Genomic DNA, 25,765 nt, shown 5'->3' with positions numbered 1-25,765 from the left:
CCTCCAATTTCACTTGTTTTTCCCATTTTTTTCTTTTACTGTGTAGACTGTAGAGAAATAAAATGATAGACAGTGTATAGAGAACCCTTTGGTGAGAAAAATGAGGGTTTTAAGGGTTCTTTTGGTGCTGTTATGTCTTGAAGAGCAAGACAGTTGCCGTGGAAGGAGAGATGAAGAGCAAGACAATTGCCAAAAAAAAATAAGGTCGGGTCTCAGCCGGGTTTACCCGGGTTCACCAGGTTCCGGGTCGACCTGCTGGGTTGACCGGGTTTCACCGGGCCAAATCCCTGGCTGTTTTTTACTTAGACCCGGCTCGTCCCCAGGCCCGGGTTGGCCAGGTCCCGGGTTGACCGCCGGGCCGGGCCGGGCTTCAAAACTATGGTTGTTTATGAATAGAAGTCATCTCACTAATTAATGGTGCTGCGCAGAAATGGGACTTCAAGGCAACCTTCGGGCTAGCTGGATGGGTTAGGGTACCAAGACTGAAAGGCAGAAGGATGGGAGTCGTTCTTACAAGATCTCCACATCGCCCTTGCCCCCATTGGGCTCCCTGCTGCAAAGGTAATTACACTGCCTATGATTGATATCTTTCTTCTTTCTTTTAGCATTACTGTGAATAAAATGCAAACGTGTGGTTTCCATGATATTTGTTATACTTATTGTTCTAACTTTTATTAACAGCCAATACTTGACATCAAACCATCATATCTACCATACTGGCGATAGAATCCAAGGCGCAGTAGTGCCGGAGTGTGTAATGGCAATACCTTAATACAACTTTAGCATACTGTAAACCTGCATGCAGTTTTAGGAAAATGATATAGCATTATGTTGTGAATTTATTCCTACAACAATTTACTAGTCTTAATTCTTGAAAGTTACAACTGCAGCAGGCAGTGTTAAACTATCATGAGCTCCAAAGTAAGAGTGATACACTACAACATTTAAAAGTTTTACCGACGGAATTTTTCCATCGGCGTAAGACACATATTCTGTCAGTAATTAATTTACCAACGAAATCACCGACAGAAATGCTCCGTCGGTAAATTCGTTGGTAATAAAAAAATATTATTACCGACGGATTTTCTGACGGAACAGATGCGTAAAAAAAATTACCCGCTTCATTCCGTCGGTATATCCCTCGAAAAATATCATCGGTAATTTCGTTGGTAATTATTTAAAAACATTTTTAAAAAAATCCATTTTATAAAATTATAAAATAATTAAATTAACATAAATCAACACTCTATAATATATATTCAAAATGCTTGGAAAAAAGAATAAGAAAATCAACTCAAACAAATTTGCAACAAATAAATAAAACGAAAAAATAAATTCAACTAAAAAAAGTCATATGAAAAAAATAAAGTTGCAATTGCTAAAAATTTTAAAATCCTATAAATAAATCAACTAAAAATTGATCTCATATGCAAAAAAAATCTCACAACAACATTTATACAATTATTAAGAACAAAAACAATTAAAAATAAAATAAAAAACAAATATAGTGAAAAAAATCATGAAAAAAGAAGAAGAAAAAATCTTACCTTAATATAGTTGCAAGTAAAGCTAAGGAAAGAAAAACATTTTCGTAAAGAATATTAATTAAAAAAAAACTAAGAGGATAAAAGAAGAAAGAAGAAGAAGACATACCCAAGCATGGAGGAGAAGAGAAGGAGATGAGGATAGAAGAGAAGAGAAAGAAATAGATATTGATGTTTTTTACATATAGTGAAGAAGAAGAAGAAGAAGAAATGAGTCCGTCTCTTGTGAAATAAGAAGATTCATGCTTTTTATTGGGGCACGTTAGCGACGGAATTACCAACGGATAATTAAATATTAATATTTTTTAATTATTTCGTCGGTAATTCCGTCTGTACTATTTAATTTAAATTTTCAATTTCATAAAAAGTTTTCAGAAACCGCCAACAATCACCGACGATTTTCAATCCGTCTGTGATTCTGTCGGTAATATTTAAATGAAAATTTTAAATTAATTGAATATTTTTAGAAAACCGCCAAATAACACCGACGAATTTTTAATCCGTCGGTGATTTTGTCTGTAAAGAACAACAATTAACAGTGCAATTGGAAAGTGAACAGTTCTGGAGCTCTCTGGAAAATACCGACAGAATTTTTTATCGGTGATTCCCTTTGTAATTGACATAATGGACAGTGTTCACAGTTTACCAACGAATTTACCGCCGGAATAAATTCCGTCAGTAATTCTGTTGGTAAAAATGACATGTCATTATTATTTTTTTGCTTTGTTTTTTTTTTTCAGTATAATTCCTTCGGTATTTCTGTTTGTATTTATTGATTTTTTTGGCAGTGATAGGAGGTTATCTATTGATGAGCCATTTCCGGATATATAAGAAGTAATGCTGCATCTCCTCGTCAGAAGGACCACTCCCTAAGTCTGGATACCATTTAGCTTCTCCTTTTCCCCTTTACTTACTCCCCTATCGCATTGGAATAATGGCTAATTTTTGTACAGGTGAGCAATATGTTAGCAGTAGCTTCTCTTAACTTTTCCGAGGGCTTCTCTTCCTCGCTATCTGATTATTTGGAAACACCATTAAGTGGTTCATATCTACTTGAAATATTAAGCATTCATATCATTGAATACACCGTGATTAGTTAATTTGGATATCTTTTCTTTTCTGGGTTTGACATTTTCCTGTCTTTGTTCTCTATTGTCAGCATCTTCGTAATTCCTTGAATTACCTCATCTGTAGCACTTTATTATTGTAGAACTCACTGCCGAATTAAACATCACAGTGACTATCTCACGAGGAAATTTTTGTATCATTTGGGGTGGGCTATTTTCCTTGCCTCCTGGCTAAGTATGCAGTTTGTTACGATAATTTTTGTTACGATAAGGTTGGGAGTTTAATATTTCCCTTTATTTATCCACCGTTTGTTTTTGCAGGTGCGTCATGCCCTGATAGGTTTCAAGAAACAACAAAGCCCACGAAACAGCGACTCTCAATCCAGCAAGTGATCCATGATGTGAAAATGGTGTGACTTTCTTGCAGACGCATGGTGTCACAATCCATACATTGGGATAAGATCACAAGTTGTTGAGGTAAATCGTTACTTTCATTAAAATGATCTATTTAACAATTTAATAATCAATTTATTTGAATAAGATGCTTACAAAAGAGGCTAAAATGCAAAAAACAATGCAAAAAAACTCAAATCTAGGTTCAAGAACAACAAGAATACCAACCCAGAAGCTTATGCAAATTGCAAACCCAAAAATGCCTAGAAAGCTAAAACCTCATAAACAAACCTAAAACCAGAAAAGGGATTTAAGCATTATGACTATTATAATCCATTTTTGGATTATTCTTCAAATTCACTTTTTTTTTCTTTCAAAAAAAAATAAAGACTGGCGACGCGGAGAAAGCAGGTCGAGGAGGATCTTAAACAAATGGGAAAATCAAGCTGCAATTTTGGATAAAATTCAAAGCCTAATTGTACCCCATTATACCCAAGACTGAAAAAACAATATAAATTCAAGGTCAAATTAAATTATTATTGGATGAATCTGCATAGAAATTAAGTCCAATAGCATAATTAAATTTTTAATAAGCCAATTTGATTTAATCATGAGCCAAATTAAAGTTTAATTATATTTGAGAATTAATTTGAGTCTAATTAAAGGATTTAATCAAATGTCAGGACTTAAAATGGGTCAAATTAATTTTATTGGGAGCTTAATAGGTGAAAAATTAAGTTTACGAGCCTAATTTGGGTTTAATTGAAAAGATTGGAATTTTAAGAAACCAAATTTAATTTTTACCAAGTCAATTGGTTGAAATTAGGGGCAAAATTGCAAGAAAATCAAAGTTTTGGGGTCAATTAAGGGCTAAATTGAAGAAATTTACAACCAATGACCAATTTGCAAAAGGTGTCAAACTTTAAGGACCCAATTGACGAGAATCAGGGGCCAAATTGAAGAAATTTGAAAGTTTGATGGTCAATCAGGGGTTCAATTGCATAAATCCGAGACTAAGGACCAAAATGAAAAGGGCGGCCAGCATCAGAGCTAACATTTGAATTTGACAAGGATGTAATTGAATTGATTCTTAAAATCAAATTTGCAATTGAGGACTTGGTTGAATAAATCACAAATTAAGGACTGATTTGAAAACTGACTTCTTTGGAGCCATTTTCTTTTAAATGAAACGGTGCGTTTTGTTCAAAATGACATTGTTTCATGTATTGTTTAATAAAAAAAAAAAAGCACAAACGGTGTCATTTGGAACAACATTGTGCTTTTTCTTCCTTCCCTGAATGTGCACAGACAAGGAAAGAAGAAGTTTTTTGCCCCTGCATTTTCCCCCCCTCTCTCCCCCTCCCCACTTTCCTGAACCCTGACATAACCCACGGTCCACATGCCCTGCCACCATCATGGAAGAGGCAGGGGAGTTATACCTTGCGAGCAGCTTTGGGGTGGCTGCATAAAAGCTGCCCCAGCCACCTTACCTTGTCCCCATGACTGGACAGGGGTAAGGTAGCCCCGCTCCCCCTGCACCACAATTGGAGAGGGTAAGGTGGCCCTCTCTCCCTGCCCCTTATAAATACCAGGGGAGAAGGACATAAAAGAAAAAAAAATAAAGGAAGGGGATTTTTGGAAAGGATTAGAGAGGAAAGGACAAAGAAAAACAGAGAAATAGAAAGAGGAACAAAGAAGGGGGATCAAAAAAAGAGAGAAGGTGAACAACAGAGAGAGACAAGAGAGAAAAGAAAAAAAAACAGAGAGCAAAACAAAAGGTTAAAAACAAAGAGAAAACAGAGGGAAAACAGAGAGAGGAACAGAGAAAAAAAGAACGAAACATCAGATAAAAAACAAAAGCAAGAGAGGAGGAGGAGCAGAAGCAAAGATAAAGAAAACAGAAAAGAAAAAAAAAAGGAAGAAGAAACAGAGGAAAAACACACAAAGAAGAAGAATGAGAACCGTCGAGCGACAAAACAGCTCCCCAGTGCACGACCACCTTGTTTGGAAGAAAAACAATCAGCACCACAGTGAGCCACTGCTAGGTCAGCCTTCCCCCACCCTTCATTGTTCTGCTAATGAAAAGTGGAGAGTGAATTAATTCACTCTCCACTGTTCACGTGAACAGTGGAGAGCCAATATTCATAGATTAGACCAGCACTGGCCCAGTTTCTCTTTTAGGAGAATCTGTTGGGCCGAATTCGGCCTAACCCTTGTTTTAGGCCGATATAGACCTAACTATTTTGGGCCAACCTCGACCTGCTTCTTTTTTTGGCCGACCCCGACCCAATTTATTTTGGGCTGGTCTCGGCCCAACCAGGGTGGGCTCAGCCCACTTATTTGGGCTAGCCCAAACGCAATACATTATTATAATATAATAATATATAATATTATATAGTATATATTAAACAAATAAAAAACAACAAAAAAATTCCAAAAATCCTTTCAAATTTTTTTTTGATTTTCTTGCGCAATTTTCTATCAATTTTGATTAGTGTTGATTTGTATTTTTATAGTGTAAAAATACAAATTCGGTATTAAAATACCTGATTTTTCTCTGAAATGTTGCAAAATATTTATATAAAAAAACATAAAAAAATATATTGTTTTTGTGCATACGACCAAGTATCTCAAAAATATATATAAAAAATCATATCGTATTTTCATACAGCAAAAAAATCAAAAAAATATGTGTTAGCATGCATTTTTGGCTTTAATAACTAGTTTACTAAAGCCATGAGAACTAGGCCAATATTTTAAAAATTCCAAATAAATTATTTTATCTTCTTAATATCTAGGATTACAAACTTATACATAAGACGTATTCCCGATATTGAAGAGGTAGTTCTTGTTTTGTTGAGGTTAGAATGGTTAAGACTTACCTGATAATATAAGGATTTCCTTACTATTAAGGACTTTTCTTAAACCTTAAATGGACCAACAACTAGAAAACACGACAATACCTTAGCTTTTATTAGACAATCAAACAATGGAACTTACCTTAGATAGGGCGTATTTGGGGTGTTAATACCTTCCCTCTATACAACTAGTCCCCATACTCGATCTTTGAGACCGGTTAGGGTTCCTAGTAACCAAAAACTAGGTGGCGACTCTCATTCTCTCTTTCCACTAATAAAAGACAAGAATTCCTTATCTCCTCTGTTTTCCTGATAGATACCAAGAGTGGACGTATATCGTCACAACGCCGCACACGTGTGACAGTAATTATGGTTTAAAAATTATATACACAACTTGTTTGAACCATTAGAAACAACAAGAAACTTTAAAAATAGGCAAGACAACAATCAAAACCTATTATCTACTGCAAATCAGAAATGCATTCTCTTAGGCATAAGCATTGTTTCATTGATCATTTCATTGTCACCAAGATCAAACATCATGCTTAGAACTTCAACAAACCTAGTAAACTACCCTAAACAACCTAATCCACAACAACATCATACTTGAGATAGTTTGCCATAACTTCAATATTGATTAACTAAACATTAAAGCATGCAAACACAACATTATATAGTATTATTTACCATTTTATTATCTCTTTCTAACACATCATTCAAGGCATCAAACGAAACTTGAGCATACATAAGCTATTTTCAAAGCATGTTTAAACATCTTAAAACAATCATTCATGGCTTTTAAACTAACAAATGACTATAATGGATGCATAATAAACATTCAAATAGAAATTTTAAAGACAAAGTAGAAGGGGAAGGAGTGTGCTTATTTAGTCACATCCCTATCAAAGTTTGAAGGTATACTTTGTAAAGTGAATGTTTATTCCTTCTCTAGATTATTTGATTCTTTCCTATAGACTTTTAACTTCTTTTTCGATCTAAGATTGACCTTCACTCTCTTCCTTCTTTTTTTTCTCAACTTGGCACACAGTTATTATAGCTTTTCTTTTAATCAATTCTAGGGTTTTTCCTTTCAGAGCTTCTATGTTTCCTCCCTTTTTTCTCTGTAATTTTTCTCAAAAATCCACCTCCATTTCTACTCAAGAACAGATGGCCTTTTATAAGCAAACTAGTACCAGAAATCTCAAAACCATGGTGGTATTTGCCAAGATATTGTTAGGGAATATTCTTATTTTTTCTTTTTTAAAACCTTCCTCTTCGAAATGGGTGGTGTATGTCCCTTTTTGTCCTTATGTAAACCAAAATAACACATGAGATAACAAACTAAGAGTTTTTTCTATCATGGTGAATTTTTCTTTAGTCATAGATGATTTAGTTGGGTACTTTGTCAAGATCATTGTGGAGATTGAGTTATAAACGTATCATTTATTGACCTAAAACTTGTAGAGGGGATTAGATCTATCATTAGGAACAAATCATGCTAGATTGAAAGGTCAAAAACTCCACATTCATTTATTAGAAGGTGAGCTCTCAATTAGCTTGAATTTGCCAATATAAAGGTGGTTGATTAATGACAAGATGTTGTCGAGTTCGTTAAGCTGAATGAGGTATAAATGTGTGATGAAATAGTTGATCCTTATAGAGAAGATGTTTCTAAGTCGAGTGGTGGTGGTTGAAGCCTGTGAGGTGGTCAAAATTGCTAATAAATAAAAAATTAAATGATAAAATTGGAAAAAAAAAGCAATCAAGAAAAAAAAATTAAGTCAACTAGGTTAACCCTCTAAACTCGTGATCTAAGTTATGAGGCTAAGAAAACTTCATAAAACTTAAATTATGAAGTCCAATCCCAAAAAACTAAATGTTAAAAGATAAAATTAAAATTGAAATTAAAAAAAAGCACCATTGAATGAACAATGCTTTGCGAGGTGGTGCATAATAAAAGCATCACCTCTTTTAGCGTAACTTGCCAAATTTATGACTTAGGTTATGAGACTGAGATAACCTTATAGAAAGTAAATTAAAATAAATCATAATGCTCAATTCCCAATCAATAAATGACGGGGGATGAAATTGAAAACAAAAGGTCAAACAAGAAAAGGGAAAAAACCTAAGTTAATCGGGTTAACTAACAAAACCCGTAATCTAGATTATAAGGTTTGGATAATCTAATAAAAAATAAATTGAAGCAATTCATGAAGTCCATTTCTAAAAACTAAATGTTAAAAGAAAAAATTGAAATTGAAAAAAAAACATATATTAAAAAAAACAACAAAAAACACTATTAAAACGAATAATGCTTTGTGAGATGATACATAGTAAAAACACCACCTCTTTTAGTGTTTTGTTAATAATAATAATAATAATAATAATAATAATCATTTTCTTTATTGCATCTATTTTCTCTCTTTATTATCATGAGTCCAGGACCCTTCACCACACTCATATGTCACATGAAGTACATCTGCTCATAAACTTAGGCAATGTATAAGATTGTGGTAAAAATTGTTTTTTAAAGTGTTTTTGACTTGGAAATGCATCAAAATAATGTTTTTTTTAAATTTAATTTTAACATCAACATATCAAAACTATTCAAAAATATCAAAAAAAAATTGAAGAAAAAAAAAGAAGAAAAACTCAATTTTGGTAGTGCACATCTTTATGGCATCCAATAATAAATTTTTATCAACACAAAAGTAATTAATAGTTCTTCTTAAAATGGTAAGGAGAAATAAATTAATTTTTTTTCCTTCTAACGACATCCAAGTGTAAAATTATTTTGTCAGTTTTTATTTGTTTTTCATCAAATGTTTTCCAAAGTTGCTAGCATAAAATATGAACATTATATAGGAAAAATAATAGAATGACCTATTTGATAATTGCAAGAAGAATTTGGGACTCTATTGATTAAATCTTTTATATTAGCACTCAATTGAGAATTAATATAAAGATTTAAGACTAAATTAAGGTTTTTATTTTTATAATTTTTTTTTCATGTTTAAATGGTAAGCTTGCAGCTCTAAAACCTAACACGACATCGATTCTGGATAAAATTAAGTTATGAATTAAAAATATCGATTCAAGTTAATCTGGGTATATTTTATTTTTTTAAAAAAATAAAAAAATCATGTTGTTTTGATCAATTTTTTTAAAAAATTAATAAATTAAAAATTAAGTTTTAACTGGATTAAACTCGGATTAATCAAGATTTTTAACGTAATTCAACCAAGTTTTTTCCTACTACTATTTATTTTCAACCTAAACCATTGCAGGCCATGCAGTCAGAGTACTAAATCAATTCGCAGGGCATGTCCGGACTTTACAACAGTGTTGTGTTCCAGCAATGTACAATTGTACATTTTCAGTATAAGCTGGTATTGCTCTGGCGAAGGGATAAGAATCCAGCGCGTAACACGTGCATGAGAGAACCTGGTCATCTATGTCGGCTGAGATACGACCACGTGCGTGCTCATCTACGGAAATGACCATAATGGATAATGGTGAAATTTTCCATTTTCTTCACCATATTATAAAGAAAGATTCCAATAAATTGAGTAAAATAAATTATCACAATTGAACTTCCAATAAGTATCGAGTATTGAAAGTTTAGTAAATAAAATTATTTATGTTTTATAATTAAAAGTAAAATAGTGTTTGATTACTGTCATGTAATAAAAAAGACCGAGATAGTGAAAACATAAATATATTTGGTTGAAAAAAATAGAGAAAGATATATAAAATAAATTTGTTTATGAGATTATTTTAAAGTTAATTTCTATACTTTCAAAACAGGAGATACATCGAGGACATGTTTCTATAAACAATATTTATTATTTTTTTATTATCTAAAATATCCTTGTAAAAAACTCTCAATTTCAAAATTATCCAACTAATACATGTAAGAATAAAAATAGTTATTATTATATTTTTAAAACCGAACTCGAGGGTTAATCCGAGGCAAAACTTGGGTCACAGGTCGGGTTGATCCAGGTTAACCCAAGTCAGTGTAAGAATAAGAGTGGTTATTACTATAATTTTAAAACCTAATTCCAGAGTTGATCAGAGACAAAGCTCGAGTTCGCATGAGGTTTACCATTGACCCGGGTCAATATAAAGACAAAAATAATCATTATCATAATTTTAAAATTCAACTCGATGGTTAGTCCGGGATAAGGCGATCACATGTTAAGAGGGTCACTATAAAATAAAAGTTGTTATTATCATAGTTTTAAAACTTGATTCGAGAGTTAACTCGAGACAAAAGCCGGGTCACGGATCAAGAGTATCAACCCGTGTTGATCAAGGTTAATATAAAAGTAAAAATTGTTATTATTATTATTTTAAAACTCCTTTAAATAAAAATTAAAGTTAAAAATCAATATGCCATTGTAGTCTGTCTTGCAAATGTGCTCCTGCTAACAACTTGAAGCACATCATTTATTGCTGGATCCAATCTAATAACCTGAATGAAAAAGAAGCTAAATCTCAGCTACCTTCTTCAAGTCCCAGCTGCCGACCCATACATCTTGTAAATCCCCAAAATAAAATCAAGCATTGAATCCATGAAAAAAAAACATTACAAGTGCAATGTGTGGCCCCTACCAGGGGTGTACCTGCCACAAAAAAAACGAGGGTAATCAGGACTAATACGAGTCAATTGATTAGATTTTTATCGCTCAACTCACCTAGATTATAAGTGAGTGGTGTAAAAGGGGCCGGAAATCATTATGGGACTAGATTTTTTGTCTGTCGTTCTTTATGATAGGCGCTCAATTGAAATAAGAAGTAGGTGGGAATTGAAATTGTACGGTTGCTAGCTGGTTAGTCGATGATTTTGATAGTTCGGCAAAATCATAAAGCTTCATCCTTTACATTTCACTGCTTGAAACCTATGTATACCTCGTTATTTATCATTTAACAAGCAAGTTTGTAAAGAATAACAAGAAGGACAACGTCCTAGCTGAGTCAGCGCCACCATCAAATCTAACTGTTAACTGTCTCCGCCCTTATCATCCCTCCTCCCTTTTTAAATCTCCGAAGCTCACTGTTTTGTAACACTGACAGTGATACAGGGAGAGGTGCTTTTTGTTGTGAATAATGGACTCGTCGACGGCGTCAACGTCGGAAGAATCGGCGGGGAAGATAGTCGCTTCGAGATCATCAGTAATTCAATCAAGTCGAGTGTGTGGGTTATCGGTCTTCCGAATAAACAAAGAGGATTTACAGAGGAAACTGTCGATACCTAAATATCTGCGTCACGCAATTCGAGACTCAATCAGGTCAAAGGATGTTAATGCCGCTGTTGACCGTTGTCAAGAAGGAAGTGGTGGTGGTCGTGAGGCGGCGCCGGACGGGCCTATGGTGGTGTTTGTGAATTCCAAAAGTGGTGGTAGGCATGGGCCTGAACTTAAAGAGAGGCTTCAACAATTAATGGGAGAGGAGCAGGTTCTGCGTTGTCTTTTCTTTCTTTCTTTTTACCCGCTTCTTTTCCTCAGCTTGTCGTTTTCTGTGCTAGTTTGTGTCGTTTTTTTTTGGTGGTTTGGATTTGTCATCGAAAAGAAATTATTATCAGTGCTATTATTTGTTTGTATTGAGGAGTACAAAATTAGCTTAAGAATGGATAATTAAAAACTAAAAACTTGTAATTATAATAGATTGTTTTGTGTGGGATTTTTGTTTTGTTTTAATAATTGTAGTTAGTTTTAGTTTTATTTCTGAAAGTTTTCATGTTAATGGGGCAGTAAAAGATCGGCTTAAACTTGGGTTTATGCCAAGCTGAATAGAAATTAAAGAAAGACTGGATAATCAATTATTAGCAGGTTGCTTTACTAGATTTTGTTAATATGGTCATAGAGAGTTGGCGTTTTGAAGAAGAAATGATTTCTAATGCAGGTTTTTGACCTAAGCGATGTGAATCCCCGTGAATTTGTCGACTATGGTTTGGTTTGTTTAGAGAAGTTGGCTGACCTCGGTGATTATTGTGCCAAAGACACTCGTGACAAGTTGAGAATTATGGTATGTTTTGCATGGTATTTTGAAATAAATGCACCTTTTCTTGATCGGTATATGAATGATCGTGTTGATGATGCCATTTCTTGTTTGTGAACGCTTTGAGAAATTTTTGGATGAGTGGACAGGTTGCGGGAGGTGATGGTACGGTTGGTTGGGTGTTAGGAAGTCTCACAGAGCTTCACACACAGGATAGGAAGCCAGTTCCTCCAGTAGCGGTCATTCCTCTTGGTACTGGAAATGACCTGTCAAGGAGTTTTGGTTGGGTAAGGTTTTCTTTTACAGTTTACTGACTTTAATCTTGCATTATTAAGCTGTGGTCTTGAATGATTTTTTTTCAGGGTGGTGCATTTCCTTTTGCCTGGAAATCAGCTGTCAAAAAATCTCTTCTCAAGGCCATTACAGGTCCAGTGTGCCATTTAGATAGGTAAGCATTCTCTTATGATGCAAGCTGCTCCTATGTTATCACGATAAAATGTATTTCCTTTGTTATTCTTTTCATATTGTCTAGAAGTTGAAAATTTCTTGACAGCTGGCAATATTTATAGCTGCTTGAAGCCTTGTTCATCTTTAAAAGAAACCCTTATTCTTGTGGATTTCATAACGAAGTGACAATTGTGGTCATTTTTTAGTGAGTAGATATCTCCTCGTGCATTAATCTTGCAGTTGATGTTTTCTCCGACGTGCCACTGCTTAGCACTTGGTTTTTGCAGATAGCTTTTATTTTATCTATGTAGACATTGTATCTTGGCATTTTTTTTTTCTGGTTTTCTGTTTCTGCCATGCCTTTGTGCCCTTGAGGATTCCTCTTGTGCACTTCTTTGCAACTTGCATCATCTTGTGCTCATAAATCTTGTACTTCTGAAAGAAGTCTTGTTTGGTTATAGGTGTGGTTTGATTATGGCTTTTTGACATAACAAGCACTTATGTTAAACATTACCTTTTTGATGATGCAGTTGGCATCTTCTAGTGTCAATGCCGAGTGGAAAAGTGGTGGATCCACCCCATTCCCTGAAACCTACAGAGGAGTGTTCTCTTGATCAGGTACTGGACCCTGCTGCTTTAAATTACACTGTTTGTCATTTGGCTGCTAAAGTGTGCTTATTTTTGGCTGTTGAAGGGTAATGTCAGTGTAGAAAGTGCAAATTAGGACAAAGTCCATATTCAATAGCTTTTTTTTCTGGTGGTGCTTATTATTATTATTTTTATTATTTTGCGGGGGAAGGGGTGGATTCTTGATGGATTGATTTTCCCTTTTTATGCATTGCAAGCTATTTGGATTGTCTGCAATTAGTCTTATTCGTGGTTGCCATGATCTGCTTCATGCTCCCTGTGCATTTCATGATACTGTCAGTTTTATGAAGTTATTATAATTCTCAAAGACTAGGATGACCCTTGGGTGAGTTAGCTTACCCTGCAGACCCATGCTAGCTAACCGTATAGAGAGAAGGATTTATAATCACAAGCCTAATCACCTTCCATGCAACGTGAGGAATATGAACAATGATATTTGAGTTTCTGAATGCACATGACTCTTGGAAAGAATGAAATTTTATATTTGGGATCAAGTAATATGATTGGAAATAACTTTTAAGTGTTGGCTTCAACCTTTATTTAACATAGATAATTTAGAGCCTTTCTTTTGTCTGAATGAATCGTACTGTCATCATGTGCTGCTTGATCTACGGTCATAATGTTTTCTTGTCAAGATACTTCTAGAATTTCTGTTCTGTCTCATCTGTAAACGAATACACTGATCCCTCCTCCACTCCCACCCACACGCATACAGAGATAAAGGGGCAGGGATCCATGGATGTAAAAAACCAAATACATGTCTTTGTTGGGGGGGGGGGGGGGCATTTGCCAATAAGATGATTTATAGATCTCATTTCATTGTAAATTGAAAGTCAGTTACTTTGATAGTTTAATCCTGTGATGTTTATTTGCTGATATATTGGTACAAATCTGGTAGCTGAACGGTTGTAATTGTAATTTTCTTTCGAGTGCAGGGTTTAACAATTGAGGGGGAGTTGCCTGAGAAAGTGAACTGCTACGAGGGAGTGTTTTATAATTACTTCAGCATAGGTATGTCAATATGTTCTAGAATGGCCGTTAAAGTTGTGCACATATGGTCTTAACTTGGTTTTAGAGATTTATAATGTTGTTTGAGTTCAACTTTTTGTCTTGACGAGTGTTTCAACTGATGAACTTAAACAAGAATGTTTCATTCCAAAGAATCTGTTACTTTGTTTCATTGTGCTCACTTGTCCATAATGATTCCAAGTATTTTCTGTGTAAGAATTGAACTACTTGAAAGTTGAAAATTGTCTTTTTTGACTGCGAAATGATTTTTTTTTTCTTTGTTTGTTTTCTTTTCTTTTGTATTTTTTTAATCCATCAAATGGGGTGTTTTCTCATTCCATTGGTTCTTCTGGATTGATTCTTTCATTTGCTTCCTTTTTGTGCCCATTGGTTCTTCAACATGTTATCTCATTGGTTTGTACTTTATAATTGTTTGTTCACTAGACAGAAGGCTTAACACAACGATTAACTCCCCATCTGAACTAGGCGGTGCATGTTGAACTCAATTTCGCTAATTAACTCAGACAAGAATCCTATGGCATTTAAGAAAGAAAGATGTAAAACTTCATTTGCAAAGACTTGCTTAATGACATTAAAAATTTTGTTCCAAATGACAACCTTGCAGGTTTTAGCTTGTGATGAATATTTGTATCCTGTTTTACTCTTTAGGTTGCTTCTAAGTTTATTGTTTGTTTGCACAGGAATGGATGCTCGGGTTGCCTATGGCTTCCATCACCTACGCAATGAAAAACCTAACCTTGCACAAGGTCCTCTTTCAAACAAGGTTTGACCTAATCTTCATATTTCTTTATATATGAATTTGTATATGTTAATTTCCTTGGAAATACACCATTAACTGGACTCTTAGTAGGATTGATGGGAGCTTAGTTCGTAACAAGGGGCATAATAGAAAAGCTGAAAAAATAAAGAATAGAATTCTTTGATTGTACTTGTATTTCGGGACAAACCAAATTGGAAACCTTGACAATATGGTGGTTAGAGGGAGTATTAAATTAGGATGATGGTGGGAAAAGCGATATATCATTTTCGTAAGTTGCTAAAGCTCTGTTCTCAACACATTGGTACCATACTGTAAAATTGCTGGTACAAAACTGTTATTTTTAAATTGCAAAAAATTGAAAAACTTGAGAAGAAATAAATATCGAGGTCAAATAACATCTATCTAAATCTAATTAATTATTTATTTATTCTGAACACATCTAATTTTCTTGAATTTTGGATCTGTGAATTTGATGATTTGCAATAGAGACATGAAACTTTTAAGAAATAAAGATTCAGCAGCAGCATAAAGGTTGTATGTTTCTTTCTTTTGTTGAATTTCACAGAAGCTGTAGAAAGGTCATCTAGTTTTGTTGTTTATTTAGCTGTTCATGTTGTCATCTTTATTTTGCATGATCTGTTATTTGTAGCGCAAAACTCTCACGAGTTGATGATGGAGAATGAAGAAAGACCTCTAGGATAATACTTGGTTGCTTAGTTTATATGATTATTCAAGGTTTAGTAGTTTTTAGGAGCTTTGTTGTTTCTTATTTGGTGGCTAAAGTAGCGCTAATTAGGAGTTAGAAGTTGAAGCACTACACCAATCAATATAGCTGAGCCAGAAAGGGTGCGTAACCTTTCCCATTATTTCCATTGTGATTAGTGAAACAGATGTTTTTTCAGCATGTTGATGAGCACAATTTTACCTGGCATCATGTTTTCTTGAACTGTTAAATCATAGTCAAGGATTCAATTGTTTTTGGTAACATTGATACCATACTGTGTTTGATCTGTTGCCGCAGTTGATCTACTCTGGATACTCTTGCACTCAGGGTTGGTTTGTCACACCTTGCACAAGTGATCCAAGTTTGAGGTTAGATATATGTGAAACTAAAATTGGTTTTATACCATTTGATTTGAACATCTTTTGTTTGTCTTTGCTGTTCTAATACTCAGTGACTAGGATAATTTTTGGATCCATTGCTTATTGTAGTGTAGAAGTTTTTGGCTTGCAACCTCATAGGTGCAAGTTTGAGTCTTGAGAGAGCTTCATGAAACAATGCTGAAGGGTAGGATTGTCTCCAAATTCTAACACCCAGAATCCCACTTGGATGGGACTACAACTGGGCAATGACCTTTTTAACTGGCATTATGATTCCATTTGTTGTGGTGATGGATAGTATTTTTTTGTTTCTTTAAATTATTTATTTTGTTTGCTAGCTTAAGGGTATTCCGAGTTACTTTTTTCTTCACTGTAAAATGTTCTTTTGCAACATTTAGCCACTGTTTCTAAGTCTCGTACGATCCTAACCTTATCAGTAATTTTCCTTTTATTGTTAAATTTGTACATTTGTTATTTGCAACCACTTGTAGTCACCTCGCTGCAGTTTCCTTGGAAATTTGTGTCAACAAGTTTTTTTAATCGTAGTTGCTGAAACGGCTTTTGTTTGGATATTTGAAACCGTTTCTTCTTATGATTGTTTTATCAAATATTTTCAACTGTATCTAATTTTGTTTTCTTTATTATTTATTCATTTTTCCTGGAATTTTCTTTTTGCACTGTTAATGTTTCACTACAGTATTCGATGACAATATTTTGCCTTGATTTATATACTGGTATAACATTTATTGGCTGCAGGGGACTCAAGAATATCCTCAGGATGCATGTTAAAAAAGTTAATTGCACAGAATGGGAGCAGATACCTGTTCCTAAAAGGTAGTGGGATTGATGTGATTTCTGTTGAGATACTTTAATGATTTAAGTAACGAGATGCATATGAGCACTACCTCTTCTGTATTAGCCACCCATAACTATCTATTTAATTCCATAAACCCGTTAAAGTGTTTTATCTGACCCAAATATTTCTTTTGTTTCTATTGCTAGAGATATTCAAACATGTAGCACTGTTTTTTTTAATCCTTCATGTTGCTATTTTTTTCATAATTAATTTATACATGTGCGTTCTTTGTTCTAGTGTAAGAGCGATTGTTGCTTTAAATCTTCACAATTATGGGAGTGGAAGAAATCCATGGGGTAGTCCTAAACGACAGTATTTGGAAAAGGTATCACACATCTGTCCTCCGAGTCTATTTTTAACACCAGTCAATTTTGCTCTGTTGAGTATCCATCTCCATGTGATAGCTGTGATTCTATGGCTTAGGTTGGGTTTGGTACAAGGTTAGAAAATGGTGATAATAATTACAAGAGTAATTCTTAAGGCTGCGGATGTGGGTGTAAAAGTAAGTTATTAACATCGTTTGGTGAGAGGTTAGAAAAGGTAATGTGTTAATGGGGCCAGTTAGAATTAAATATTAAAGAATGTATTTTAGAAGATTCCACTAACAAGGGGTGACTAAAAGAGGAAAAAATAGGTTTCAAGTTTGTGGAAGAGAAAAAAAAAGGAGAGAAGTTTTGCCCCCCCTGAAAATCCTTTCCCTTCCTCTCGCAGGTTAAAATTTACCCCCTAATTTGCACCTTGTGAGAAGTAATTTATAACCCCTTAATAATTCCTCCTCTCTAGTTGTTTACAACAAACAACTATAATCATACAACCCTTGTAATATTTAAACCCCGTCACTCCAAACCAAACATAACCTTAAGGTAAATTGAAACTTATTCTCATGCTTGGTTAAATTATGCTTGCTTACTTTTCTGATTCCTAAGAATGATTTATCATTTATATAAATTTCATTGTTTCTTTTTCAGAAAGGTTTTGTTGAGGCCCATGTTGATGATGGTCTCCTAGAGATTTTTGGCTTAAAGCATGGATGGCATGCGTCATTCGTCATGGTTGAACTCATCTCCGCCAAACACATAGCCCAGGTAATGCAGTCTTTCTGAAACTTTAAAATTGCTTAAGTTTGTCATGGTAATCCCTTGCATATTAGAAAACTACACAAAATCTTTTTTGGGACATAAGGGGGATAACATTATGTTGCTTTGGAGCTTCATAGTATATGATCCTTGGATCTTTCTTTTGCGTATTTGATCTGGCAGTTGGATCTTATCAAAGAAATTAGTACATCATCATAAACTCTAAAGAAATTGTGTTGCAGTCATCTGAGAGACTGAATATAAAATATTGTTGAGCAAGAATCTATATATTTTGAAAATTTCATTGTGTTTTGGCATGCATGTGTATGTGTGTGCACATGAATTTTGGGCATTACTTTTGTATGAAGTGTATTGTTATACAATATTTTGGTTTAACATTTTGATGGATGGAATTTATAATTTGGTTAGAGATTTATCAACTATAATTCAATGTTAGAAGCAGGTTTATCCAAATCCAAACATCCATTTCTTAATCCTAGTTCACAGTTGATAATTACGTAAATCGAAGTTCTTAAATGCTGAATGAATGGAAAGAGGACGTAGGCTGGCATTGTGTTGCTTTTGACGGTTGAACCCCATTCTCTTGAAGTAATGCTTTCTTGTTCACAAGTTTTATTGGTATCTTTCAGGCTGCAGCAATACGATTGGAAGTAAGGAGTGGAGAATGGAAAGATTCATATATGCAGATGGACGGCGAACCTTGGAAGCAGCCCATGAGCAAGGAATACTCAACATTTGTGGAAATTAAGAGGGTGCCTTTTCAATCTCTCATGGTTAATGGATTATGAGAATAGGCGTATTGGGTTGCTTTGATTTAGGTTTGTATCCTTGAAGGAGGTGGCATTTCCTCAGGGCTGAAATCACTGGCAAACGTGGTGTAAATTTGTACTTTTATTTATGGATAACAGTGCTAGTACATTTGCTGTAAATTTGCATGCCATTGTAAGACCTGCAACGACATCTAAATCATCAAGTTGCTCAGCAACTCAGTCAAATTCTACTTGAAATTATTTACTTCCATCTAACATGCTTGTGATAGGGCTATAGCTTGATGTGCAGGACAATGTCGTGTTTGTACCTACAAAGGTAGAGCTCCTGATAGGATTCCATCTAGATATAGAAAAGTTGATGATTATTGAACCACCACTACACTAAAAAAACAGGATAACTTGTCACTGATAAGTTATGCACAGCGACAGAAAATGCACCTTCAGAGGACAATTCTACAGGCTTAGCCTTAAATTTTCAAGGAAGGATATTCAGCGCATCTACCAGGAGAGCTCTCCTACGTCGAAGCGCCCAAATCCAATTTCAAAATTCTGCCATTAAACAGGTAACCAAAGTTGCATTTTATGATTTCTCTGTTTGCAAGGAGCTTGGACATCCACAACTTTCTCTACAAACTAGGATGACAAAGAAAGCATACCATTAGTCTATTACTGTTGTGTTGTTGATTGTAAAATCACAATCCTTAACCATCAAAATGACAATCAACTTATGATCACTGAAGATTGAAGTCTAGCATTTGAAGTGCTTTGCGCTTCAAGTATATATAAAAGATCATAAGCTCGTGTTACTTATAGGATATTTGTAAGAGTGGTAGAAATTACTTTTCAAAATGTATTTTACTTAAAAATACATCAAAATAATATTTTTACCACAAGGACATCATATGTTAACTTTCAATCAGCATTGGTGAATGGATGGTGGCTCACCATTATTCATGTACAGCTGGTTATCGTGGGCTACATTGTATTAGTATTTGTACCACTGTTCACTGAGGTAGGATTCCCGCGGTTTTGATCCCCAACAACAACTTCGGCTCCTTCATCGGAAGTCATTTCATGCACATAGGCAGTAGCAGGTGAAGCTCGGTTTCTTTCCGGAGTGTTAGGGGCAACAGTATCTGCATTGGAGGCAATAAAATTTGCACCACTATTCCCCGAGGTAAGATTGTCATGGTTTTGATTTTCTCCAACATCTTCGGCTCCTTCATTGGAAGTCATTTCATGCACGTTGTTAGTCTCAGGTGAGGCTCCAATACTTTCAGGACCTGTGACAGGGTGAACTCTAGATTCAGCTCGCCTAAGATGATGGACGGAGGGATCTTTCTGGTCAAAACGCTTTGCTACCTCAAGAATTCTCAGCCACATGGATTGTTCTTCATGCCTTGTGTTCGAAGCAGGATAATTTGAGAAAAGGAACCTGATGATATATATCAGGAGCGAAGATATGGAAGCAACTCCAGAGATAAGGAAGAGGCCCGCGAAGCTAGACAACCTTAGACCACCTGAAGAGGTTTCAGCTCCTCGATCTTCACAGGTGATTTCCCTACCAAAGCTTTTACTCTTAATTGCTTCCATTTTATCATGATCTTCAGTGACATTCAAGATTGCTCTTGAGATATGAGAGACTAGTGGGGAGTTAAGTGGGAAGGCCTATAATGAAAAAAAGAAGAAGAAAATAGATCGAGCTGATTAGAAAGTTTACTCACTGCTTAAGTTCTGTAATAGTTATATACATGCTTAACAATGGCTAATGATCACTTTTGCCTTAATTATAAGTAGCCTGATAATCATGGAGTTTTACTTAAAACCTAACAACTTCAGAAAGAGAGAGAGAGAGTCACTCACAAAGCCAAATCCATCGGTTTGATAGGTTGGTCCTACCATTTGAAATTTAGAGCAGCGGTACTTGTCGTTAAGGAAGCGTCTAACGTAGGGAATTTCATCAAAGATAGCAGCCACACCACCATTATGAGACCCTCTAGACAACGCATCGTGATACTCCTCTGGAGTGCTATATTCCCTCAACATCGTGTCATTGAAATGTAATTCTTTTTTAAGGAAATCTTTCACAAAAGAATCTTTCGGGTGTCCAACAAAGTAATTATTCCTCTTGATCTCTGTGACATCAACAAATGCGGGATGCATCCGCTGTACTGTTAGCATTGAGGCTAAGCTAGCAGTGTAACTCTGAGATATAATAAGTACCACAAATATCCATATGATCAAGACAAATCTTGTCAGGTTGTTCTCTGGCCTCTCCTCTATTACGGCAAAAAAAGAAAAATTAATGATTCATGCTCATACTTTAGTTGCGCTTGTAATCAATTATGAAAAGAAAGTAAAGAAGATAAAAACACGAAAGTTAGAGAAGTTAATTACTATGTGCAAAGACCAGTGTTGAGAAGGAGAACCAAATAACTGTGCCCAGTTGTTGCTCTGGTGTTCCCCTAAACTCTGTGTTTGTACGGTGTTCGAGCACCCATACCACTAAACCTGTGACAAAGAAGGCTAGTCCAGTTACTAACCAAAGTTTCGGGCTTAGTGGCTTCAAGAAAATCCACATGTTATCCCTCTCATCGCGTTTCATCAAAACCACCATTGTTATGCCTGATTCCGAGTAAGGCAAGGTGAAATCTACATATGATGAGCGATAAGCCACTATTGTTGTATCTCCAACCACTGCATCAAATTTCTGAAAGACAAACAAGACAAGGTCACTCTTTTTATGAACTTAATTTCAAGCTTTTTACTACAGCAAATTAGAATAGAAAAATGGATTTTAAGTAGCATAACACGGACCTGATGTTCGATTTGCCGAAGAAGATCATCGTAAGTCCCGGCACTCTTCCTACTACTTTCGTTCATAAAGGGTATGAATTCATACGGAAGGGGAAATGGTAATATATCATGCACTGCAAGGAAAACCTCTGCAGAGAAGCCTGAAACAATAGGCTCATTGCTCTGCTGATCCCATTCGACTTTTATAAATTCGCTAAAATCGCTTCTCACTGGAACCCCAATCCTCAATTTCTTCGGCTGTTGTATTGTGCCTCCTGGCCAAATTGGTTGCTTCAGTTTGGTTTTGGAATTTGAGTGTGATATTTTACTACTGCTATCCAAGCTCTGAGAAAGTCCTCCTTTTTCTGTCCAATATCCAATAACCCTCTCTGATCTCCCCACCACATTGAATATTTCGAAGGCGAAAGGTGCCATCTCACCCTTAACCAACTGGAACTTTCCGCTCAAGCCATCAAAGGTAGTGTTTAAAATGGACTTCAGGAGTCTTGGCCCCATTTCTGAGATTCCCAAAGCCGCAAGATCAGCTGACCTGTTGCTTGCGTTTTGTTTTAAGAAACTAGAATGCACAATGCCAGCCCTCTCCACTGCCATTGCTATCGCCCAAACTGTATCATATGCCCATAAACCAAAGAGGTTTTCAGAGTTGAAATTCTTTTTCCATCTTGATTTGAAACCTTCAAGTTCTATTGATTTTGGTACATATGGCTTTACACCTAATACACCTTCCATAGAATCCATTACTTTTGCGTCCACAGGATCTAATAAGGTGGACAATCCTGTTGTCACGAGCCATGCATACCCTTCACTCATCATTCCTGCGCTTTCGGCGAGTAAGAATAGTCTGGATCCCATGGAGGCTGTCATGTGCACCAGAAACACGCTTTCCTGCATTTTCTTTATTTTGTGGAGCTCGTTCATGATTTCAGTGTCATCGGAAGGCGATGGAATGCAACTTTCATAGGGAACTCGAGTACCAATCGCGTGGAAGGCATTTAGCAAATATGGAACCAAAGCAATGCCATATTCTGTGCCTTCATAGATTAGAACAATTTCCCTCCAACCATAAGTTTCGACAATGCTGGCAATGGCTTTCACTTGAGAGGAATCACTTTGAGCTGTCCGGATAAAGTAATTGCTTTGAACTGGAGTGAGAGCAGGACTAGTAGCTGAAAAAGAGAGAATTGGCACTTGTGTCTTGTTTCCAAGCTCTATCACAAACTTGGCTTCTGATGATCTTTGAGGCCCTATGATTGCTTCAACTTCTTCATTTTTCATTAAATCCAGTGCTGCATTTTGTAAAGTCAGTTTTTTAATTAAAATATGATATATTTTAAATTGTAAAAATGAACTTTATTTCTAGCGATAGCATGACATGATATTAAGTGTGGGCATATTCAACAAAACATTTTTCAATTTTTTTTTTAAAAAAGAGTTATGGCAATTTTACTGTGAATGATATTGTGGATACAAACTAATTTAAATGTGGATATTAATAGTGATAACACTGTTTTTACCCTTAATCTCTCAAAGTTAGGTTGTGTTGGGTGGGCTACTTTGGTTTTTTAGTTCCATCATGGCTATTCTGACTTTTCTGCCTGACATCAAATTTCTCCATAAGAGATATGTTAAAAAAAAAATAAGATGGATATTTAGATATCTCAAATGCACTTCTAGTTTTAGTCTATGTTTTGAAAATGATAAATCTATTCTAGATAGATATACAAATGCATGTATGGATGGTGATGTTGATTTTAAAAAGTTTATATTGGGATATTTAATGATTTTTGCAGGGGAGACAGTTTCATAGCAATTAATATTGCAAAAATATATTGAATTATCCACTACAGAGGTTGGATACATTGCTCTTAATAAAAAGACAAATAATTGTTATGAATAAAAAAATTCTTATATGAAATTAGCCTAATGCAAGAAAATTTTTTGTTGCACTGTGACATTCGAAGTACAATCTATTTTAGTGAGCATCATCTTATTCATTCTTGATCAAAGTGTATTGAGATTAGATACTAATGAATTCGAGATATTACAAAGATGAAGTCTTTAATTGTTGAAAATATCCATATCAATAGCGATGTATCCTTCTCCCGTGAGAGAAGTTTGATATCTGTGAAAGACAAACGGGCTTGGTAGAGCCTATCAAATTAAAACTTACAAGCTGATCGCCGGTAAAAAAACCTCGGGAGATTTGTTAGGGTCTCACACCAAATAAAACTAAAAACTAAAAGAGACATGGTGTCTGTTTGCCTCTCATTTAAATATAAAAAAGCTGCAATGGGTTTTGTAAGAGAAAAAGAGAGGAGCACACCAGGAGAAAAACCAAAAAGAGACAGCATGAGCAGCCTGTCTTCAATCTCCTCATATTTGAAGCTCATTCACCATTTTATCGAGCTAAAATCAAAGTTCTATAAATATAATTAACTCTTCATTTCTATACAGTCGAATTTAAAATAAAAGTGTTAAAGTTGATCATTTTGTCATAAAATAAAGGCTATTAGTTTTGCGAGGATTTCTCTCAACTTTTCTATTTAATCTTATTGTATTTCAAGAATAATTTATTCTTCAATCTTTTTATTTTGAAAAAAAATAAATATTTTATAATTCTATTATATAGTGAAAGTTTTGAGATGTACTATGATCCCGATATTTCCAATACCGAATAAAAAATTCTAATGTTGATTTATATGAATGATTCTTAATGTTGTTGGTTGATTAAGTTTATTTTAATTACAAAATGAGAGAGAAGTAGGATTTGTGGATGATGAATTTGATATATTGATGAATTTTCTCAACAAACTCGTTGTAGGCAATGAATTTAGTTAATTTTGTATTACTACTCATTTTCAGATAAAATACTTGAACGCCAAACTATCTCAAAACCTTCACAAATTTTTAAAATAAAAATAAGTAAACTATCAAATAAAATGTAGAATCGCACTAAAAAAATCCTATAAACTAGACATAAAACCCTATTTGATATAGCGATAAAAAAAAAATTGAAAATGTAAAAACAATTAATTCTAGATTTTTTTTTTTATAAATTCAATTGCAATATCAATCACATCATCAAATATATATTAAATATGAGATTATTGAAAATATATAAATAACAATAAAAAGGAAAAAAAATCATTGAAAAATACCATCAATTCTTGCTAGCTAGTGCTTTAAGCACAAGATCTGGTTTAAAAACACACTGAGAGAGAGAGTATAAAATGAATAAATTAAGCATCTGAAAATTTGCTGTTATGATCTTTACATATACAGTGCATTTTAGGTAGAACACAAGACAAAAGTGGCTAGTGGCCCACTTCCCTCTTTGTCGTCGTGTGATCATGTATTCGATTTCGTGGGTGAATATTTAGGGAAGTGGTACCTGCAGATGCTGCTGTTACGACGTCCCCTTTGGAATCCCTGGTGACAAGAGAGATTCTAGTCCGATAATCAGCATTCCAAGCATAAAAATCGTTTGCTGCAGCAGATATGCAGTTCTCTGCCGTTTTTCCGACTGCTGAGTTCATATCAAGAACCACTCCTACTCGTATAATCACCTTCCCCATTGTCACCTGCTCACTCCACAGAATAACTGAGAGAAAGCAAAGAAAACAGCAGAAGCTTTTCTGCTTTGCCATTCTCATGAAGATTGTTGTTGATGGCAACTCTGCTTATGCTTAATATTTGTGGAGCCATTAGCAAATTTTAGCTGGCTCATATTTGGACGTACTTGTCGCGACCATGTTGTGTAATTTTAAATGTTTCTCACGCGGTAGTGAATCTTTATTTTTTTATTTAAAAATATAGTAAAATAATATTTTTGACAGGGGACCATTCTGTCAAAAATTTAAAATTCTGAAGCGGACCATTCTGAAGTTGACTCCAATTACACAACTTTTTGATAGTGGTATACACTATAATTCAGACTTGTTAATCAACCATTGCGGACCATTCTGAAGTTGACTCGGGCACAAACTCATCTTAAATTTGGTTAAAAGGCACATGACATGAGATTTTTGCTTCATACCCAAATCTCAACCATACAAAGTTTATAAAAAGAAAATTAAAAAGAAAACCAGAAATAAGCAAAAGAAAAGAAAATTTATCCTATTTCACAAACTTTAACTATTTTCATATAATTTATTCCATTTCTTGGAATTTAACTATATTTACATGTTTTCGTGATTTTTAATACTTTTACGGGCATCAGTGAAAAGAAAATTAAAAAGAATAGAGAGAAGAAAAAAAATCTAAACAAAAGGAAATTAGAAAAAAAAAACAAATTGAAAAAACAAAAGGATTAAAACAAAAAACAATGAGAAAAAGATTATATACACTACAAAATTATCCAGTTTTACCGACGGAC

General features: G+C 34.6%; 2 protein-coding genes across 32 annotated transcripts in view; one reads left to right on the top strand and one right to left on the bottom strand.

Moving 5' to 3' along the window:
* The first annotated feature begins 10,598 nt into the window (after window positions 1-10,598).
* Window positions 10,599-25,765, top strand: part of LOC7465998 (diacylglycerol kinase 7) — a 128,348-nt gene continuing 113,181 nt past the window's right edge. For 4 of the 31 annotated variants that reach the window (XM_052453895.1, XM_052453896.1, XM_052453893.1 and 1 more), the window contains exons 1-9: window positions 10,602-11,322; window positions 11,770-11,892; window positions 12,015-12,152; window positions 12,228-12,313; window positions 12,843-12,930; window positions 13,896-13,971; window positions 14,670-14,752; window positions 15,771-15,841; window positions 16,607-16,684. In XM_052453895.1, coding sequence (XP_052309855.1) covers window positions 10,975-11,322; window positions 11,770-11,892; window positions 12,015-12,152; window positions 12,228-12,313; window positions 12,843-12,930; window positions 13,896-13,971; window positions 14,670-14,752; window positions 15,771-15,841; window positions 16,607-16,684 — 1,091 coding nt within the window. In that variant the 5' untranslated portion in view covers window positions 10,602-10,974. Of the gene's footprint in view, window positions 11,323-11,769; window positions 11,893-12,014; window positions 12,153-12,227; window positions 12,314-12,842; window positions 12,931-13,895; window positions 13,972-14,669; window positions 14,753-15,770; window positions 15,842-16,606; window positions 16,685-16,943; window positions 17,147-17,674; window positions 17,792-18,432; window positions 18,811-25,765 lie in introns of those variants that run through there. The other 27 variants (XR_008059481.1, XM_052453877.1, XM_052453876.1 and 24 more) reach the window with 16 other exon arrangements.
* Window positions 19,391-24,980, bottom strand: LOC18100544 (glutamate receptor 2.8). The gene is made up of 5 exons (XM_052453868.1): window positions 24,782-24,980; window positions 21,391-22,676; window positions 20,971-21,283; window positions 20,437-20,852; window positions 19,391-20,241 (listed from the first exon to the last, which is right to left on the bottom strand). The coding sequence occupies exons 1-5, from the start codon at window positions 24,963-24,965 to the stop codon at window positions 19,549-19,551; spliced, it is 2,892 nt and encodes a 963-aa protein (XP_052309828.1). The 5' UTR covers window positions 24,966-24,980; the 3' UTR covers window positions 19,391-19,548.

The sequence above is a fragment of the Populus trichocarpa genome, chromosome 6 (assembly GCF_000002775.5).
Source record: "Populus trichocarpa isolate Nisqually-1 chromosome 6, P.trichocarpa_v4.1, whole genome shotgun sequence".
Taxonomy (NCBI): Eukaryota; Viridiplantae; Streptophyta; class Magnoliopsida; order Malpighiales; family Salicaceae; genus Populus; species Populus trichocarpa.
Note: the sequence above shows the minus strand (reverse complement) of the source record. Positions and strands in the feature narration are given on the sequence as shown.

Bases quoted from the DNA above. Each gene is read 5' to 3' on its own strand.
- LOC18100544 (XM_052453868.1), bottom strand. From the start codon at position 24,965: ATGGGGAAGGTGATTATACGAGTAGGAGTGGTTCTTGATATGAACTCA. The intron at 22,677-24,781 runs GTACCACTTCCC...TACAAAATGCAG, and splicing joins CGTAACAGCAGCATCTGCAG to CACTGGATTTAATGAAAAAT. The intron at 20,853-20,970 runs GTAATTAACTTC...TTGCCGTAATAG, and splicing joins AACACTGGTCTTTGCACATA to AGGAGAGGCCAGAGAACAAC.